The sequence below is a fragment of the Geotrypetes seraphini genome, chromosome 1, assembly GCF_902459505.1.
Source record: "Geotrypetes seraphini chromosome 1, aGeoSer1.1, whole genome shotgun sequence".
Classification (NCBI taxonomy): domain Eukaryota; kingdom Metazoa; phylum Chordata; class Amphibia; order Gymnophiona; family Dermophiidae; genus Geotrypetes; species Geotrypetes seraphini.
Window position 1 is genome coordinate 50,973,766 of NC_047084.1, and position 21,570 is coordinate 50,995,335.

At 44.5% G+C, this 21,570-nt stretch overlaps 1 protein-coding gene across 3 annotated transcripts in view; it reads left to right on the forward strand.

Annotated features, from left to right (window-relative positions):
• The window catches only part of SLC38A9 (solute carrier family 38 member 9), a 204,475-nt gene that overhangs the window by 105,027 nt on the left and 77,878 nt on the right, over positions 1-21,570 (forward strand). For all 3 annotated transcript variants that reach the window (XM_033931198.1, XM_033931214.1, XM_033931206.1), the window contains 2 exons: positions 16,508-16,567; positions 18,125-18,319. In XM_033931198.1, the coding sequence (XP_033787089.1) occupies positions 16,508-16,567; positions 18,125-18,319 (255 nt within the window). The remainder of the gene's footprint in view (positions 1-16,507; positions 16,568-18,124; positions 18,320-21,570) is intronic.

The following is a 21,570-nucleotide window of genomic DNA, read 5'->3' on the forward strand; positions in this document are numbered from 1 at the left end:
TGAACTATAATTTTATGTTTACTTATCTTAAGTGGTGCATCAAGTCCTTGCCATCCTTCGAGGACGATTTGCCTTCTTCGCGCCGTGCAGAGTTTCGCCGGCTTCTAGTACTCACTGTTGCAGCTGCGGTTGTACATGTTCCAGGCCTCTTATGATGCCTTTTGAACTGTCGTCTTGGTCTCGGCCTTTGCGGTGGCATGCGTCGATTGGCGTGGCTCCGCATTGTCGATATGGACCCGAACCTGCAGGACAGGTTGGCCAATCTTTCACATGTCTGGGAAATGAGTTGTTCGATGATTCCATCGAGGCTGCCACGAAGCGCCTCTCCGAACACGAACGCTCCTTAGCCTCCCTGGTCCGAGCCAGGCGAAACCCCACTCCACCCAAGACCTACCGGATGCCTCCCCGGCCGGTATCCGCAGAAGTCTACGCGGCGTTTTTCCTCGCCGTCGGCCGCAGCAGCAGAGGTCTCCCCCTAAGCCACAGATCCCTGCTGCGCCTAAGCAGCAGCCATCCTTTTGACTGGCCCTGTGGGAGGGGGCTGGCCCCTTCCGCCTTGGGGATTCCCCCTTTACCCATAGGGGGACGTCTCTGCACCTTTTATCATCATTGGGCGGAGATCACTGCGGACTCTTGGGTCCTCTCCGTCATTCGGGAGGGGTACTCCCTCAACTTCCGGGCTCTGCCTCCGGACAGACCTCCCGGGGAGTCTCTTCCCGATGGGACGCAGCTTCCTCTACTTCTTTTGGAAGCGCAGGCCCTCCTTCGCCTGTGGGCTGTGGAAGAGGTCCCCCTGGGCCAACGGGGCTCCGGGGTGTATTCCCAGTACTTCCTGGTTCCCAAAAAGACCGGGGACCTTCGTCCCATCCTGGATCTGCGGACACTGAACAAGTTCCTGGTTGGGGAGAAGTTCCGCATGCTTTCACTTCCCATTTTGTATCCTTTGATGGACGAGGGGGACTGGTTGTGTTCCCTGGACCTGAAAGAAGCCTACACGGGAGAAACAAGATGGCCGCGTTGTAGAGAGGACGCTGAGTTGTGCTCTCCTGCGAAACACAAATTTCCTACCTCTATCGGGTTTACTTTGTTTGCCGACCATGCCGAAAAGATGAGGACAGAGCGGTTGCTTCAGCCCGGCAGCCGGGATCCGCCTCAATGAGGGCAGGAGGGAATAACCCGCTTCTTTACATCTTCGCCACAGGGTGTGCCGGCTGAGCCGAATCGGAGAGAGATTTCGGCTCTCGGGGAGCGAAGTTTCGCTCAGCCCGCGGGACCTCCATCTCCTCTGCAGCCGCGATGACTGGGGAATAGAGGCGGTTCCACAGAGACGGAATGGCGTCGCCGATGGAGCTGGAGGGCTTGCCCAAACCTCAAGTGCTCTTGGCAGGAATAACTCATCGGAGGAGGTGGCCTGGATGATTTCAGCGAGTGGAAGGACAAGCTTCAAACAGTCCTTCCTCTGGTAAGACCCGCTGAAATAACTTTTAGAGTCTATTTGGACAGCGTTAGACTCTTTGTACAAACTATGTGCAGGAACCTACCTCAGGTGACTCTTCAAGAAAGGAGATTGGACAAATTACAGGAGGAATTGAAGGATCAGGAAGGAAAGGTTCAAAATTTGGATCAGAAATTTCAAAGTTTACAAGCTTCTCAGACTGTTATACTACAGGATAGACTACTCTATACTAGGAAAATGGAAAACTTTGAAAATTATATGAAAATGTTGAATTTAAGAATTCTTAATTTTCCTAAGGTGTTAACAACACCTCCTAAGGAAATGTTTTATAAATTCTTAAAAGAAATATTTAAATATCCTGATGCCGGACTACCTCCTTTACATAGAATATATTACTTGCCAGTATCAAAACAGAAAACTTTAGGTCCAGAAGTTTCTCCTGAACTTCCTAATCCTTTGAATTTAACAGAAGTCCTTGAAACTTCAGTGGATGAAATAATCTGTCGTACTACTCTTGTGGTGGCGTTTGTCTTTCAACAAGACAAAGAGGCACTTCTTAGACTGTTTTTCAGGCAGAAAGAAGTGACCTTTCTGGACAGTAAGATCAGTATGTTTCCAGACGTCTCAAAAGCAACTCAGACCAGACGGAAGAGGTTCCTTGAATTGAAACAGTTTGTAATACAGCTGGGGGCCAAATACCAATTGAGATATCCTTGCAAATGTAAGATTCTTCTGGACCAACATTCATATATATTTTTTGAGCCCTCATAATTACAATTCTTTCTTGAAGGAAAGGGAATAACAACTTCAAATATCTCTGAAGGGAATGTAGGATCAATCCCATAGTAATGTAAGAAGAAGATGTACTCTACAAATATGGTTTTCGATATTAATCCATTATAAATATCTCTCATAAATGTGAATTGTTTTCTCCTCCAGAATGTGGACTAATAAGAGCGAAATTTGGTTTAATTATTAAACGGATAGTATCCAGATATTTTTTTTTCCTTTTAAAAAACTTTTGTGATGTTCTCTCTTTATTTTCTTATACAAGTAATGTATATGTATCAATATATAAAATGATAAATAAAAAAAAAAAGAAGAAAGAAGCCTACACTCACATCCCGATTCATCCGGCTTCTCGGCGGTTTCTCCGCTTTCAGGTGGGAAGTCTCCACTTGCAGTATCGGGTCCTTCCATTCGGGCTTGCTTCTTCTCCACGGGTCTTCACAAAGTGCCTCGTGGTGGTTGCAGCGGCCCTGCGGTCGCAGGGCCTTCAGGTTTTTCCGTACCTCGACGATTGGCTTATCAAGGCCCCATCGAGGGAGGGGGTTACCTCAGCGACCCATCAGACTATTATCTTCCTTCAGCATCTGGGGTTCAAGATCAACTTCCCCAAGTCTCAGTTGTGCCCATCTCAATCCCTGCAGTTTATCGGGGCCGTGCTCGACACGCTCCACCTCAGGTCATTTCTGCCGCCGCCTTGGCAGGCTGTTCTTCTGCGGCTGAGTCAGCTGGTGGCTCAGCGGGATTCGGTCTCGGCCAAGCAGATGATGATTCTCATGGGGCACATGGCCTCCACCGTTCACGTCACGCCGTTCGCCCGGTTGCATCTTTGGGTTCCTCAGTGGACTCTGGCGTCTCAATGGCGGCAGGATCGGGATCCTGCTTCTCAGCACATTTCGGTGACTCCCTCCTTGAAACGCTCGCTCTGTTGGTGGGCCAACTCTACCAATCTGTCCAGAGGTTTGCTCTTTCTCGTACCCCCGCATCAAAAGGTTCTGACGACGGACTCCTCGGCGTACGCTTGGGGAGCGCACCTCGACGGCCTTCGGACTCAGGGTCTTTGGTCGAGTGCGGACAGGCGCTGCCATATCAACCTGCTGGAGCTCCGGGCCATTTTCAACGCCTTGGTGGTTTTTCGTCATTTGCTGCAGGATTCTGTTGTCCTGGTACGTACGGACAACCAGGTGGCAATGTATTATGTGAACAAGCAAGGGGGTACGGGTTCCCTCTCGCTCTGCAAGGAAGCCCTTCTTCTTTGGCAGTGGGCGCTGCGCCACAACATCTTCCTTCGGGCAGTGTATATCCAGGGCGAGCGGAATTGTCTGGCCGACAGGTTGAGCCGTCTGCTTCAGCCGCACGAGTGGTTGCTCCATTCTCACACCCTGCAGCAGGTATTTCTTCGGTGGGGGACTCAGCAGATAGATCTGTTTGCTTTGCCCCTCAATCACAAGTTGCCTCGTTTCTGCTCGAGGATGTACTCCCCGGATCATCTCGAGGCGGATGCTTTCCTTCTCGATTGGACGGACAGGTTCCTCTATGTGTTCCCTCCCTTTCCTCTGATTCTCAGGACGCTGATGCATCTCAAGTTGGTCCGCGCCACCATGATCTTGATAGCTCCTCGGTGGCCCCGGCAACTGTGGTTCTCCCTACTCCTTCAACTGAGTGTCAGGGAACCTCTGCTACTGCCTGTTTTTCCTTCTCTGCTGTCTCAGAGACGGGGTTCGCTGTTGCATCCCAATCTGCAGTCGCTCCACTTGACAGCTTGGATCCTCTCCACGTGCCTCCACTCTTCGGTTTCTCACAGTCGGTGAGGGATGTTCTCGAGGCCTCTAGGAAAAGTTCCACTTGCCAATGCTATTCTCAGAAATGAACCAGATTTGTGACGTGGTGTGCTGATCACTGCATGGATCCGCCCTCGGCCTCCTTGTCTTCGGTGCTGGATTATCTGTTCCACTTGTCTCGGACTGGCCTCAAATCGACCTCTATTCGTGTCCACCTCAGTGTGATTGCTGCCTTTCATCAGCCGCTTGATGGGAAACCACTCTCTGTCCATCCGGTGGTTTCCCGCTTTATGAAAGGCCTTTTCAATATTCATCCTCTGCTCAAGACCCCTCCGGTAGTTTGGGATCTGAATGTGGTTCTGGCTCAATTGATGAAACCTCCATTTGAGCCCATTGACAAGACTTCTTTGAAGTTCCTCACTTGGAAGGTGGTGTTCTTAGTTGCTCTCACGTCTGCCCGCAGAGTCAGTGAGTTGCAAGCTTTGGTCGCGGATCCGCCTTTTACTGTATTTCATCATGACAAGGTGGTTCTGTGCACTCATCCTAAATTCTTGCCTAAGGTGGGTTCGGATTTCCACCTCAACCAGTCCATTGTTCTTCCGGTGTTTTTCCCGAAGCTCCACACGCTTGACGAGGTGGCGCTTCACACGCTTGACTGTAAGAGGGCATTGGCCTTTTACCTGCGATGCACCGAGTCTCATCGGACATCGCCTCAACTTTTCATCTCTTTTGATCCTAATCGTTTGGGCCGTCCTGTTTCCAAGCGCACTTTATCCAACTGGTTGGCAGCTTGTATTTCCTTCTGCTACGCTCCGGCTGGTCTCTCGCTGCAAGGTCGGGTCATGGGGCATAAAGTCCGAGCTATGGCGACGTCAGTCGCTTTCCTCAGGTCCACGCCTATTGAGGAGATCTGCAAGGCTGCCACTTGGTCTTCGGTTCATACCTTCACCTTTAACTACTGTTTGGATGCCTTTTCCAGGCACAACGGCCAGTTTGGCCAGTCGGTCTTGCGTAATCTGTTTTCATAAATTGCCAACTTTCCCTCCATCCCCTTTTGGTTAGCTTGGAGGTCACCCACATGTAGAGAATATGCTGCCTGCTTGTCCTGGGATAAAGCACAGTTACTTACCATAACAGGTGTTATCCAGGGACAGCAGGCAGATATTCTCACAACCTCCCCCCCACCTTCCCGAGGTTGGCTTCTTTGCTAGCTATCTGAACTGAAGACCACGAGGAGGGGATGCGCCCTCTAATGGAGCTAGAAGGCACGCATGCGTGGGCAGTACTAGCAAACTTGAGATCTTCAATCAAGTTTGCTTGAAAAGCTGTCCGCGACGGGGCTCCGTGAATGACGTCACCCACATATAGAGAATATCTGCCTGCTGTCCCTGGATAACACCTATTACGGTAAGTAACTGTGCTCTATCGTCATACCCTTTAATTCAGCTCTGTCTCAGATTGTCACCAAAACCAAGACGGTAATGAAACAGATGAATTCTTGGATGCAGCAATTTAATCTTAAACTAAATTCTGACAAAACAAAGTTTTTTTTGTGGCGTCTTCCAGTAAATTCTTTTTTGAACCATCTATTAGCATAAATTCAACCTTATATACAATCCATCCAACAATCAAAATACTAGGAGTTGTCTTAGACCAGCATCTCACTATGAAGACTCAGATAGATGAAGTACGTAAAAGTTATTTTACCTTATGGAGGCTACAGACAATTAGATCTTACTTTGAATTTGATGCCATTAGACTATTGGTCCAATCATTATTACTAAGTCTCCTAGACTATTGTAATATTGTCTACCTGACAATTACCAAGAAAGAATTAGCGAGACAGAACACAGTGGTCAGGCTGATTTTCGGCCTGAAGAAATACGATCATATCCTTTTACTATGAGTTACATTGGTTGCCTATGGAGGCTCGGGTATTGTTTAAGCTCGGTTGTTTTTATTATAAGGTTTTATATGGAACAGCCCCTCTAAATTTGGTTAACAGATTTTCTGTAGCTACACATAAACATAGTAGAAAAACTCTTGCCCTGTTTAACTTTCCTTCTATCCAGGGCTGCAAAAGCAAGAAATATCTTAATCACATGTTAGCCTTCCAAGCAGCGTTTCACGATAAAGAAATTTGAGCACTATTGCTCATAGCTTATTCCTATAAACATTTTAGAACGCAAGCGCAACTGAAGACCTATCTTTTTTTCTAAGTACCTGACTAATTAATTTCCATTTTCTGTATTATGTTCATTGTTAATAATCTTTTGTAAACCGTGTTGAACTAATGGTTACACAGTTAACAAGTACAATGTAATGTAATGTTATTAAATATGAATTTCCTTACACCACTGTAAGGCTGACTGATTTCTCCCTTCCCCAGCCTCAAACACTTCAATTAAGATTTACATCTAAAATAATTCAGAGAATTTATATCTAGAAAATTTATGCTTCAGTTGAGCAGGGAGGGTAAGGGTAGGAGGCAGTTTTAGCTATTTAAGATTTATTGTGAGCTCCCTAAGGATCCTATCTTAGTCAGATGAGCATTCAACTATCCCCGTGCAAGTCCAATAAAATTGATAGTTCCTGATTAGACAGAGAATAAAAGCTGGGATAACCCAAATTTCTAAGCAATTGGAATCTTTGAACATTCCTTATGCTTTACGACAATATGTTTTGGTGCAGTAGAACTTGAGTGCTATTTCAGCTTCTAATGCAACAGAAATATCAGTCTTAACCAACAGGGTATTTATCTTTCTTTATTGCGAAGACTGTAGAGAGCCTAATTTACATATTTCTCAACTCTTCCTCTCTCTGGACTGTAGTAGATTTCCTCAGTCTTACTCTCTACAGTAAAGTTGTAGGAGATTCTTTATTCTGCTTGCATTTATTTTCTTTATTTTGGGGGGGGGGGGTTTATGCCCTAAGTGAGGTCTTTTGATGCTGCAGGGGTTCTCGGTTCCCCCAAGTCATCTCTGGCTCTGAGAAGATACAGATTTTCAGGGCAGAGGTCTGTATTCCGCAAGTCATGCTTTGCATGATTCCAGTGTGGCTGGCCTGCATTAACAGTCCAGAGGCTCAGGGTCCATTCCTTTGGGAACAGGCTAAGCAGCTTCCATGGTGGTTTTGTACCAGGATTGGGATCGACTGCATTTCTCTCCCCACAACGTTATGTGGTTTCCATTGGGGGTCTGAGGGTCTGGTCCCTCGGAGAGACTGGATGGCAGTCCAAAGAAACAAGCTGATTTCCTTTTGACAGTCTTGTCTGAGGCAAAAATCTTCTCATACCTCTGACTAGAGGTTCTTTGTTAGCAGCATCCAGCATGGCACAGTGTGTAAGGCTGTTACAGCCGTTGTGAAAATCAGGGGGGGGTCCTTAAAAGTTAATTTTAAAGGTTTCTGAGGCTAGGGACAGAGTCCCCTGCCTCCAAAAACCCTTTCCTGAATTTTTGGTGTTTAATTTTTGTCTTCACAGGCCGTTTTAGGCACTAAAATCGCTATCTTGGCCATCTTGGATTTCTCAGTTTGATTTTTAAAGCTTTTATCTGCCTCAAACCCCCTCATATTTTATTTTTTTTAATTAAAAAGGGCATAGATGGACTTCTCAGGTGCAGATCCTTTGGATTCTTGCCAGATTTGCAGCAGATGCCTGTCCAAGTTCGGTCATTGTTCCATGTGTGGCGCGGCATGTGAGGAGAGGAAGGAGCTTTGGGCTTTTCCCCTTCTCATGCCTCGGGGGTGGGGGGGGGATTGGAGGCTATCTGAAATGTTTTCTGGGCAAGGAATTTCATCTGGAGCCAGAAAATGGAGAGTTTGTTTCCCCAACAAAGCACAGCTACATGCAGGTAAACAAACCCCCAACAAGGGTTGCCAGGTCCCTCAAAACAACCTGGGCAGTGATTCACTCCCGAATTTATACATACGATGTATGAAGCATTTTTAAGCTACAGAAGTCAACCTAGCCCCTCGGGGAGGGGGGGGGTCTCAGCAAGAGTGGCAACTGAGCTTCTTCGCATGAAGGGTGTGTGGCCCCCTAGTCTAAGTGGTGTTCCGCAAGGGTCGGTGCTTGGACCACTGCTGTTCAATGTATTTATAAATGATCTAGAAACAGGGACAAAGTGCGAAGTAATAAAATTCGCAGACGACACCAAACTATTTAATGGGGCTAGGACTAAAGAAGACTGCAAAGATTTACAAAGGGACCTGAACACGCTAGTGGAGTGGGCAACGAGATGGCAGATGAAGTTTAATGTAGAGAAATGTAAAGTCTTGTACATAGAGAACAGAAACCCGAGGTACAGCTACATGATGGGAGGGCTGTTATTGAGTGAGAATACCCAAGAAAGGGACTTGGGGGTAATAGTGGACAAGACCATGAAGCCGTCAGCACAGTGCGCAGTGGCTGCTAAGAAAGCGAATAGAATGCTAAGTATAATCAAGAAGGGTATTACAACCAGAACAAAAGAAGTTATCCTGCCGTTGTATCGAGCGATGGTGTGCCCGCATCTGGAATACTGCTTCCAATATTGGTTGCCATACCTAAAGAAGGATATGGCGATATTCGAGAGGGTTCAGAAGAGAGCGACACGTTTGATAAAAGGTATGGAAAACCTTTCATACGCTGAAAGATTGGAGAAACTGGGGCTCTTTTCCCTGGAGAAGAGAAGACTTAGAGGGGATATGATAGAGACTTACAAAATCATGAAGGGCATAGAGAAAGTGGAGAAGGACAGATTCTTCAAGCTTTCGAAAACTGCAAGAACGAGAGGGCATTCAGAAAAATTAAAAGGGGGACAGATTCAGAACCAATGCTATGAAGTTCTTCTTTGCCCAACGGGTAGTGGACACCTGGAATGCGCTTCAAGATGACGTGATAGGACAGGGTACGGTTTTGGAGTTCAAGAAGGGATTGGACAATTTCCTGAAGGAAAAGGGGATAGAAGGGTATAGATAGAGGGTTACTATACAGGTCCTGGACCTGATGGGTTGCCGCGTGAGCGGACTGCTGAGCATGATGGACCCCTGGTCTGACCCAGCAGAGGCACTGCTTATGTTCCATGATCAAGTGTTGGGGACCTAGGCAGTGCAGGATTTGGATGAAGATGGTTCAGAGTCCATATTTCTGCTTTCTTGGTCAGGGTCCTCCCTGTTTGGAAATTCAGCATCTCAGCTTGGTGGGCTATAGACCACAATCAGATGGCAGCCCTGAACCTTGGAGAGGACCTGATGGTGCACAGGCTGTTCAAGCCATCCACTTAAAACCAAAAAAACTCTGTGAAGTGACGATGTTCCTAAATGGACTTTATTTGAAAGTGTCAAAGTTCCAAAGGTACACTGAAATCATCCACATAAAATAAATTCATCCACATAAAAATAAATTCATCCACATAAAAATAGGTTATCCATATAAAAGCCTTAAAGGACCTAATCCGCTAGGGATACAGGACCCAACACGGTCCGCGTTTCAACAAAAAGTCTTCTTCAGGGGTCCCTGGGGGTCCTATAAAGGTGAATGTGGGGGAAAAAATTGTGTGGTGAGCCGAAAGTGAGACACTGCTTGCGTTTGCAGCTCCGACGGCATAGCGTTATCTTCAGTTACTGAGGTCTATAGTAGCAACGATAGATGAAGAATCCTGGATGAAGAACCCTGGGCGAAAGCGCATTTATACCCTCTACAGAAGACTCTGCTTTTCCAGTGGTCCCTACAGTCGGATGTGCTGGACTTAGAGCTGCCTTGGACAAACACAGTTCAGCACAGCCTGGACTGGTAGCTGGAACCACTGTCCCTATTCCAGGAAATTCCTCTGCGCATATCCATGTGGGAGAGCTTGACGACAGATGCCAGCCTTTTCTATCAGTCTTGATGCCCACCCTGACAGCTTGTTAGCCTGCTTTCTGTCTGACATGTCTGGAGGGTCAGATGTCTTGTTTACTTCCACTGTCCCTTACAGTCAGGGAGGAGAAGAATTTACTACAGTAGTGTAAAATTTTACAATTTGAGTAACTTTTGAATTGCTGATGTAAGTTGTATATAAGTTTCATTTCACCTCATTAGCATTGCAAAATGTTTTAATTAATGCTGGTTTTGTTGAGCAGAACAGACTTGTGTTGTTTTGAGGAGAATCCCCATGTCCCCTTCCTCTCTCTCTCTCTCTCTTTGTACCCTCTCTAGAGCTGGCTCATTGCTTTGATACGGACTTGAGGAAATCTAGCACAGCTCAGAGTGAGAGGAGGAGGAGCAGAAGGGTAGTTTGGGTAAATGAGGGGTTATCCCAGGACAAGCAGGCAGCATATTCTCACTGATGGGTGACGTCACCGATGGAGCCCCGCTACGGACACTTCAAGAACTTGAAAAAGTTATTGACGGCCGCACCGCACATGCGCGAGTGCCTTCCTTCCCGACGTAGGCGCGCAGTCCATCAGTTTCTTAGTTTCTGCGGAGCTAAGAAGTTGCATTTTCAACGACTATTGAAAATTTTTTCTTTCGCTGCCTTCCCGCTCTTGCGTTTTACTGACTTTTTGTCAGTTTCTTCTTTTATTTCTTTTTATAAGTTCCTACTCGTTTAAAAAAAAAAAAAATCTCTCTCAACTTGATTTTTTTCTTACCGTTATCGGTTTGGCCTTGTGAGGCCTTATGGATCGCCATTTTCTTTTTTCCCCTCTACATGTTTCTTGTCCCGGGCTGGTTTTTCCTGCCCAATCTTCCTCCACACAGTTGTTTTGTGGTGGAACTTGTCTTCACTGACATCCTCCGGTTATTTTAGCAATCTCGGGACCTCGACCTTGTCGATTAATTTCTTCCCTTGCTTTTTTCCTCTTCAGCGCATTTTCATGTGTTTTCTCCGGAAGCAGTTTCCCATCGACGCCGCCAGGAATCCGGCACCAGTCAATGCGTTATCTGTTACCTGGACTCTGGTACCAGGAATCTGGCACCAGGTGACACCAGTGTTCCGATACCCAGCATACTTCCGGCACCGCTTCCCCGGTCCGCACCGCCTGTGATGCTGCTTCTTTGGCAAGTTGGTTTTTTTCTTTAACCTTCAGCTTATTCTAGTAGTGACGCTAATCCTACCATTGTAGCAGTGAGTCCTGCCAATCTTTTTTCAGCCCTATATCTGGCTCCGCTTCACTGTTGATGACTGTCTTGATATGGGCATGTTCATCTTGGAAAAGTGGAGCGACACCAATTGTACCGATCATGAGACAAAGATACCGGTGTTCTTTTCTTCTATTCTACAACCACACCTATGGTACATTGACCAAGGGTACCGGTGTTCTTTTCTTCCTGCTCTGGAACAACACCATTGGTACCGGTCGGGGACCTTGGATACCGGTGTTCTTTCTTTCTCCTCCGGGAGCGGCACCGATGGTAATGGTCATGAGCCCTGGGTGCCAGTGCTTTTTTCTTTCTGCTTGGTTCTGACACCATGGGAACCAGTCATGGACCAACGGTACCGGTGCCTTTTTTTTTCTCTCTGCTTGGGAATGACACCATCAGTACCGGTCATGGACCAACGGTACCGGTGTCCTTTCCCATCTGCTCCAATGGTGCTGTGTGCCTTGATGCCAGCTTTTTTCATCTCAGGAGTGTTGACCCTTGGTACCAGCATTGTATCCATTGGTACCGGTTCTTCTTCTTTTTTTAACAGTGTTTTCTTTCATGCTCACGATTTTGGTTGGCATCTACATGTTTTTACTGTTCCTGCGGTGATGTTGACGTTTCTAATTGGTGTCAACCTCCCTGCTCGATGTCGACTTCTTTATCAGCGCCATGTTAATGTCGTCATTTCGGATTGCTGTCGCAGTCCATATCGACATCCAGATCGATGTCGGACTTTCTTGTCGACATCGACATGTTTAACTCTTCTAGTGCTTCCCGGTTGAGTTTTTTGATGCCAGGGACATTTTCACTTGAGTCTTCTCTGCTTTTGACGACTCCTATCCCATCATACTAGTTGTCGTTGCAGTTACCGGTGTCAGTGGTGTTCCGATATGGGAAGTCCTTGCAGTTGTCAAGCTGTATTCGGCCTTCGACATCGACTCCTTGATGATCTTGGTTTTGACTGGTTGAGAGGCTTAGGGTGTCTTTTGGAACTACGCCCCATCTCTCTCTGAAGTGGTGGGTACTTCTTCATCACATGTGCTTTTTTTTCCTTGAGTGGGATTCACAAAGCCTTCATAATTGCATGACATATCGTTTTTTACAGATACATTAGGGAATTTTCTGGGAGTTGACTTTGTACAGTCATTTCTTTCCCTACGGAATTTCTTTTCCTTCCTTGTACTTATCTCCTCAAGGGTGGTTTACTTCCCTTCCTTGATCTCTATGGGGACTTTTTTGATACGCCCTATGAAACAGTAACCATATCTCTTTGTTTCCCTCCTGGGGTAGTTCCTCCTCACGGCAAGTGTGTAGTCTTTCTGGGCAGAGTGGACAAGGCTAGGGACCGGTTAGCCAAATGGGCTTACTAGATTCCTCTACTACCTGAATGGTTTTCCTTGGCATACATTTGTGTACACATTCCATGTAGCCGCTTTTCAATTTCAGTACCTGTTTTTGCATATCTCTTTTTTACGGATCTGGTCTGCCTATGAGTGTCTGTTTTTATCATTACTCAACAGGACAGGTTATTGACTGTCCGATTTGAGAAGGTGTTCCTGGGGCTGTGCTGGAACATGTTTCCTCTACATTATGGACTTGGTGAGTTTCTCTGTCCGCATCTGTGTAGCAGTTTTCATTTTCACGGCGGCTGTCTTATCAGTCTTCATGTATTGCTACGAGCCTAGGCTCTTTGAGTTTTCTTCATGTGGAGGCTTTTTTCCCTTCATTTTTTCACCCTGCTCTCAGACTCTGTTTTCTTTTGAGAGTCTGCATGGGGTCTTAAGCAGTCCTTCCTGTTTTCTCTTGCTCATTCTCCTTGAAGGGTTCTCTTCAATTACTAGTCTTTCTCTTAATTGTCAAGGCCACTGGATGACTGTGTTTTTTCTGGATTTCAAACCTCATGGCTCTGCTGCCTGATTTTCAGAGCAGCCGCTACAGGCTCCAATTCATACGGCTTCCGAGCTGTGTTTTTCAGCCGTTCTCTTTACCAGTTTTGGGTTTTTTCCTCCCAGATTACTCAGGGGGTATCTGATTGTGCTGGCCACATCTATTTGATTACAGGGCCTTCTTGTGTTTCCATTTTTTTGAACATCCGGCTTTTTACCTGGTTGTGTTTTTCCCTGAGAGATGGTTCAGACGTTTTTCTCACTCATCTCATTTTCTTTAGCTTTTCATTTTCCGTACCCCTATTCATGTCTGTGTTTCTTTGGGGTACTTCTTGACTCCACTCTTCTGAGAGTGTTTCTTTTTTCAAATTGTTTTCAATTTTACACATGCTGTGTCTTTTGAACAACAGGCATTCTCCTGTTTCTGTTATGCCACCAATCGCACTACATTCTTGTACTCCTCAGTAGTTTTTTGTTTTCCAGTGGTATCAGGTGAGGGCTTGTCTCTCAAAGCTTGTATATCTTTGATCTCCTCTTGTCTCTACGGAGGTTCCCTTTTCTATTTGTTACCTCCTTGCATGGTCTTCATGCTTGATGCATCTAATTTCTGCCTGGGGGGGGTTCATATGGGCATTCTACAGCCTCAGGGTCTTTCGACTGCCAGGCATCGGATTTTTTCCAAATTTTTTCTAATGATATTTTTAGGCCCTCATGATTTTCATCATCTACTCTGTCCTCAAGTCCTCCTTCTTTGCACAGTCAATTCAGGGGTTTTACACTACATGTAATTGAGTAAGGAGTCTAGGTCTCTTTCCTGTTATGTCACGAGGCCCTGTTTTGTGACCTTGGAGACACCCAGCAGCGCCCGCACAGAAGCCAAAACCATATCTGTCCAAGTTGGAGAAATCATGAAGCCCATGATAACCAAGCCTGAAGCACAATCTCCAGCTGGCCCAGCCTGCCCTCTATAGACGCACCCGGGAGGGCGGGAGCACAGGCGTCTCGCCCTGGGTGCTAAGCGCGTGCGCAGGCACCCCTTTGCTCGATTTGGGATTACTCAATGCGGCTACACAAAATATAGGGGAGGCTGCGAGGCACACGTCACTGCTGGGATCCCCTAGAGCCATAGCTGACGGAGCCAGCTGGTGCCTTGTGGAACTGAGTTGCAACATCTTCACTGTGGGGCACAGTCCAGGAAACAAATAAATGCCTCCCCTTTCCCCCTAAAAAAACAACCCTGAAAAGCGCCAAAGATAAACTTGTTTAGTGACTGGTGGATTGTGTTGATGGGTGACTGCAATGTATGGATTTTTGAGTTAGTGACTTGTGCGTGTGTAAATAGGTGGGGCTTGTGCCCCAATGAGGTTGTGTGTGTGTGTGAATGAGTGATGGTTGTTGGAGGCCAATTCTCTTTCCCGTCCATCCTGCTTTCTTCTATTTGCCCTCCTTCCCTCCCATTCACTCTCCCAACATCCTAGTTATCTTCCTTCCCCTGCTTTCTTCCTCCCCCAAATCTCAGGCCAAAAGGAAAGATGCCAGACCTCCAGGGGAGGGAAGAAGAAAGAAGGAGATCCTGGCAAGCGAGTTTTATGTCAGATTTGAAATGTGTATCCTGCCAGAGCTGGTGTTAAACCGTGAACATGAGCAAGGATTTAACAGAGAGAGGAAAAGTCTTTTTTTAAATTTATTTTGTTTATGTCACAGAGCCGGTATGGGGTTAGAGAGGTTGTAACTCTATACTTCTACTAAGACTAAGGTGTGCATTTAGCGCATGCTAAATTGGTTACCGTACCTTAATAAAAGGATCCCTAAGAATCTTAATTAAAAATTCGGTCTGCGACTTAGTCTATGTTTTAGATTTCGGCCCCCTTGTGTGATTGAGTTTGACACCCCTGCCCTAGAGGAAAGGAGGGATAGGGGAGATATGATTCAGAAGTTCAGATACTTGAAAGTATTAACCTAGAACAAAATCTTTTCCAGATAAAGGAAAATGGTAAAACCAGAGGACATAATTTGAGGTTGAGGGGTGGTAGATTCAAGAGCAATATAAGGAAATTCTACTTTACGGAGAGGGTGGTGGATGCCTGGAATATGCTCCCGAGGAAGGTGATGGAGAGGAAAACAGTGATAGAGTTCAAAGTATCATGGGATGAACACAGAGGATCTAGAATCAGAAAATAATAGTAAATATTGAAGAACTAAGGTCAGTACTGGGCAGACTTGCACGGTATGTGTCTGTATATGGTCTTTTGGTTGAAGATGGGCTGGGGAGAGCTGGGAGGGTGTAGATGGGCTGGAGTGAGCTTTGACGGAGACTTTAGCAGTTGGAACCCAAGCATAGTACTTTTTTTAATTTAAATTGAATCAGATTGGGCAGACTGGATGGACCATTAGGGTCTTTATCTGCCGTCATCTACTATGATTAGACCATTTGTGTGTGTGTGGGGGGGGGGTGTTGGAGGGAGAGATAGACAGTTTCTGGTAGAGGCATAGAAATAGAGCAGATGCCATATGGAAGAGGCAGAAAGAATGCAGACAGTCGATGGAAGGAAGAGAATGACAAAAAGATGAGGAAAGCAGAAACCAGACAACAAAGGTAGAAAAATATTTCTATTTCTTTTCTTTTTTTTTGCTCTAGGACAGGGGTAGGCAATTCCGGTCCTCGAGAGCCAGAGCCAGGTCAGGTTTTCAGGATATCCACAATAAATATGCATGAAATAGATTTGCATCTCAAGGAGATAGTGCATGCAGATCCATCTCATACATATTCAGTCTGTATATCCTGAAAACCTAACCTGGCTCCGGCTCTCGAGGACTGGAACTGCCTACCCCTGCTCTAGGATAAAGTAGTTATTGTAGCTGTGTTGATAAACATTTATAAACCAAGCTGTGCCAACTGAAGATCTCTTCCTCTAGTTCAGCAGCCAAAGCTCTGATTTATAAAATGACAATTGTATAGAATGTTGTTTCTTTTTATATTTTATTAAAATAAGTTCAGTATAAAACTATTTGAGGCATGTACAGATGAGATCAGATGGTTTGCGGGGCTGGAGACAGGGACCGAGTTCGCGGGGGTGGGGTGAAGACCAGGGACAAATTTTTTCCCCTTGTCATTCTCTAGTACAAGGCAAATTATTTACAACCCCAAGAATCCTCCCCCCCCAGACTGTAGAGTGATGGGCATGTATATAGTAAATAGGACTAAGGCTGACAACTACTCAGTGGATCTCTCTGATCATTTTATGTATGGGTCCCAAACTTTAAGGAAGAGTGTTGTGTGATTATGCAATAAAGCTGTCAGCTTAAACATGCAAAAAATAAAATCTAGTTTACTGTGAAACTGTCCCCTGATCAGAGGATGAACTTGCTTCTATTGTACTGCCAATAGAAGCCAACTGGCTGTAAAAATGTGCTTTTTTGCACTTTTTATTCCTTTATTTTTTGCTTAAACCTTTTGTCAACATTTACAGTGTTTCCTCTTTCTTTTTAGATTATATTCATAACATAAATGTCACAGATGATTTCCCTGGCACTAATGGGAGTGACAGAGGTAAGAAACGGAGATCAAAAGTGCAATGTACACAGTAAAATATATCCAAATAAATAAATATGTAAGGGGTAGGGCTGTTCTCTTTTTCAGTTTTAAACCAGTGTATAGTTGATTAAAGTGCTGAGTAGGTGGGTGGGAATAGGCAGAGCAGGATTAATTTTTCGAGGACCCCTAGGCACACAAGTACATTGGGCCCCCTGGCTCCTGCCCCGCCCCCATTTATTTACCTGCTTTCTTCTTTATCTCCACTTTATTTCTTTTTTTTTTTTCTTTTATTTTAAAATTCAAAACAAGCAACAAAGATTACTATACCAGTGCCAGTATACATTTTTTTTTCTCTATGTAACCTCCAAATATCTCTGATCAAATCCCCCATCCTTTCCTTCCCATCTACTTGCCCAGGACTTAAACTCTGAGCCCTTTCCTCATGGATCCTGCTCACTCCATGTTTCCTGCAGACCTCAGCGGGATCCATGAGGCCTAATGGAGTTAAAAGAAGGATCCATGGGGTGAGTTGGATCCATTAAGTCTGAGGGGAGTTGAAAAATGAGGATCCTTGCGGACCCCATACCACCACCCCTTTCTTTTTGAGGCCATGCGCTTTTAGTTCTATGGGGTCTGTGGGATCCTTGTTTTAATTTCTACCCTTGATATCTTCTTTTCTGTTTGTGCAGAATACTGCATAAATTGCCTGTCGTATCACCTGAGATATGTGATGCACATATCCCAAAGCTAACATATCTAGCACATATCCCAAAGCTAACATACCTAGAATCTGTGTACATCACAGATTCTAGGTAATACACTTAAAATATAACTTTTTTTCCACATTTGTTGTCTGCACATTTTATTTTTCCATCATGTTGGTCAATGCTAACAGAAAACCATGTCTTTCATACACACAGGACCCAGAAACACTCTCGCTCAGTATAGAATAAGTAATCACAACTAACCTTTCTCTTTTACTAAAGCACAGAAGAGGTTTCTAGCTCTGGCCGGCGTGCTAAATGCTTTGTGCTGCTCTGATGCTCATAGGAACTCTATGACCATTAGAGCAGCGTAGAGCATTCAGCACGCTGGTCTGCGCTACAAACCTCTTCCATGCTTTTATAAAAGGGATTGGGGGTATAAATAGAAATATGTATACAAAAACTGAACCATTAAGAAGCCAGGCTCTGCATACAATGCAAGAAAGGCCAAAAAAGTTTGCGACTTTTGGTGAAATACACGTTTATCTTTCCAGCTTTTTTTGTGACAATTTTTTCCTTTCTTTTTTACCACGGACCCCTGATGAAGGTTGTCCAAAACACGGACTGTGTTGGGTCCCTTGCTTGGTAAAAAGGTTTTTAGATATAATTTATTTGTCACAATAAAATTTGCCTGCTTCGTGTACACATCTGCAGTTTTGGATTGTTTGCTTCTGCATACAATCAACTAAACGGCCATATACAGACACAGACCGTGCAAGTCTGCTCAGTACTGGTCTTAGTTCTTCAATATTTACTATTATTTTCTGATTTTAGATCCTTAGTGTTCATCCCACAATTTTTCTTTCAGTTATTTGTCCCATTCCTGAGGTAGATTCATCTGGGCATAATATTACAGAGGACATTTCTGCTAATCGCACAGAGCTTCAGCAATTTGGGATATGGTGGAGCAAAACTGATACTGTGCCCTTTTATCTGATTGTGGCTGTCCTGCCTTTGCTCAACTTTAAGTCACCTTCTTTTTTTGCAAAGTTCAATGTTCTAGGTAAGATCCTTGATATAATTAGTTACCTTGTTTCACATTTTTTTAAAAATTTGTACATTGCTGCACTAGCATAGATTATGTTAAATTTTTTGCATAAGACTATCACATAATTGTTTATGTGCCAGAGAACTGACAATCTGTTATCAACAATTTGAATCAATGTCCTGTTAATGCTTAATAGTTTGGTTTTACAATTTGGGCTTGTTCTCTTATTGTTGGTATGCTGAAACTGGCTGATTTGTTGGTTGGTTTGGGGGTCATAATTGGTCGTCCATGACAGTCTTACAGTTGGAGATATGGGCTGTGTTTTTTTGAATATTTAATTTTTTCCATTAGTATTTTTCTTTTTTTAGATCTAGTGAATTTGACTAAGATAATGTTCATCCTGGTCTTCAGTAATTTGGAGATCTTTCTAAAAAAAATAAAATAAAAAATCTTAAGGCTCCAGATAATTTACAGTTCAGCAACACATTTGCTTGTGAGGGGCAAGTAGTTTGACCATACAACCTTAAATCTTTATTGACTTCAGTGGCTTCTTGTAATAACTACTAGGCTTGAGTTTAAAGACATCAGACTGGTAGTATCTAACCACCAGGCGTGTCACTTGAAAAGAACTTTTAATTCAACTTCCTTGGGAAGGGGAGCAGAATTGTGGCATTCCCAGCCTTTAGAGGTCAGATTGACATTGGGTTATATATGTTTGCAATTATTGAAAACCTGGTTATTCAAGAATACAAACAAAAGCTAAAAGAAAGTTATACTACACCAGTCAAATAGGCACAGAAATCCAAGACACCAAAAAACTTTTCAAACTACTAAAGGAACTCAGATGCCAAACCCTACCTAGCCACCAAAACCACCCCTCCCCCCACAGCAAACCAACTGGCTGAATTCTTCAGAAACAAAATCTCAACAGCCAGAAACACTTTCACCGGGACCCCAAGCCATCTTGACGAAATCTCACTACCACCCATAGAAAAAGAGGCCTACGTAACAGACAGAAACTGGTCAGACTTCCCAAACTTACAATGGCCTGACCTAGAAAAAGACTCTACAACAAATACAATCATGCAGCCTGCGACCTCAACCACTGTCCCCCATAACTATTAAAAGCAGCCAGCACTAAATTCCGCACCCACCTCATGCGGTGGATCAGTTACATGCTAACAGAGGGCCAATTTCCATAAGACCTATCCGAAATCATCATAACCCCTATCCTGAAAGACCCAAAGGGAGCTACAGATCAGCCATCCTATTACAGACCTATAGCCTTCATACCACTTTACGTTAAGCTAATGGAAGGCCTCGTAGCAAAACTTCTCACCGAATACTTAGAAAGCCACAACATATTCCACCCCTCACAATTGGGCTTCAGAGGCAACTACAGCACAGAAACACTACTAGTCTCCCTCCTAGACACAGCCAAACAACACCTAAGTAAAGGCAAAAAAAAAATGCTATTCATGCAACTCGATCTCACAGCGGCATTTGATCTAGTAGATCACTTCCTACTACAAACACTGGAGGCAATAATAATCACAGGCAAAGTCCACAATTGGTTTGAAGGATTCCTCCGCTCAAGAAAATACAGAGTTAAAGCAAACAAGGAACAGTCAGAATCCTGGAACAACCCTTGCGGAGTCCCTCAAGGCTCCCCACTATCACATATACTCTTCAACTTTCACATAGCCACATTTGGCACAAGCTTAGATGAAATAGGCATAACTTCATACAGCTATACAGATGACATCACCATCCTCCTGCCTTTCGACCAAACCAACCCCAATACAACGAATAAACTATACTCTGCACTAGAAACAGTGTCAAAATGGATGAGAGACCACAAATTAAAGCTGAATCAAGACAAAACCAATTTCTTACTTCTAGAAAAAAACAAAACCCCAACCATAAGAAACCTAGAAATAGATTCCATCACATACCCCATGCAACCCAACCTAAAACTGCTGGGAATAATGATAGACAAAGGCTGCACCATGCAACTTCAAATTAGCAAAACAATCCAGAAAGCATTCACAACCATGCACAACCTAAGGCAAATCAAAAAATACTTCAACAACAAACAATTCAAACTCTTGGTACAAGCGCTAATCCTAGGACTCCTGGACTACTGTAACATCCTATACCTGTCATGCCCAATCAACATGCTAAAACAATTACAAACAGTCCAAAATACAGCTCTTAGACTGATGTGCTCGCTGAAAAAATATGACCACATCCCCACCGCTTTCCAAAATTCACACTGGCTCGCAGTACAAGCACGCATACAATACAAATTCTACTGCATCCTATTCAAAGCCCTAAATGGAAATGGACCAAGCTATCTGAGCAACCGCCTAATCAGGAAAAACACATCCAGACCAAGGAAAACTCATGCACATTTCACCCACCCCCCAAACAAAGGTATACAAAGCAAAAAAATATACAACGGACTGTTAGCCACCAAAGCATAGAAACTAGACTGCCACCTCTCCAATCTGCTGACTATGACGCCCAACTACAAAACATACAAGAAAGAACTTAAAACTTTTCTATTCAAGAAATTTGTCAAATGATCTAACTAAACCTGATCGACCCTCCACAGACCCCGACGCATACTACATCTATTAACCATGTATTCTCCCTGGAAATGCCCAGGCCAACTCTTGTTGTAAACCGCCTAGAACTGAAAGGTATTGGCAGGATAGAAGACACTAATGTAATGTAATGTAATGTAATTATTATGATGGGTGAATCGATTTATGGAATTAAATCTTACTAAATGTATGTATCCACTGGGATCTAAGGGTTAACACTGGGTTAGGGGCCATCACTGAGCTACTGTATGTCTGAAAGCAAAAGCTTGATTATAAGTCAGAGGGCTTTATAGTTTTTGTTTTTGGGGGGGGGGGTCTACACTGTAATTATAATTCTTATTCTAGTGCGACAGACACTTCATTCCTGAACGTGTGGTAGTCATTCCCTTCTCATGAGAATTTTTGTAGGGAGCTTATTAGCATTCTTTTGCTCCACTTCCCATCCTTCTGGGCTGTTGTCTTTCTACAATTGAGATGGTAGGAGCTTGTCTTTTCTGCTCATGTTTCTTTTCATTTAAATTTGGTCTTTTTTTTGCTAATCATTTGCGAGGCTTTTTGGTGCTGCAGAGGATTCCTTTTTTGGGCCAGCTCTGGCTGCGGAGAGCACATACTCTTATGTCATGGGTCTGCTTCCAAGGGGCAGAGTGCTTTGTAGTA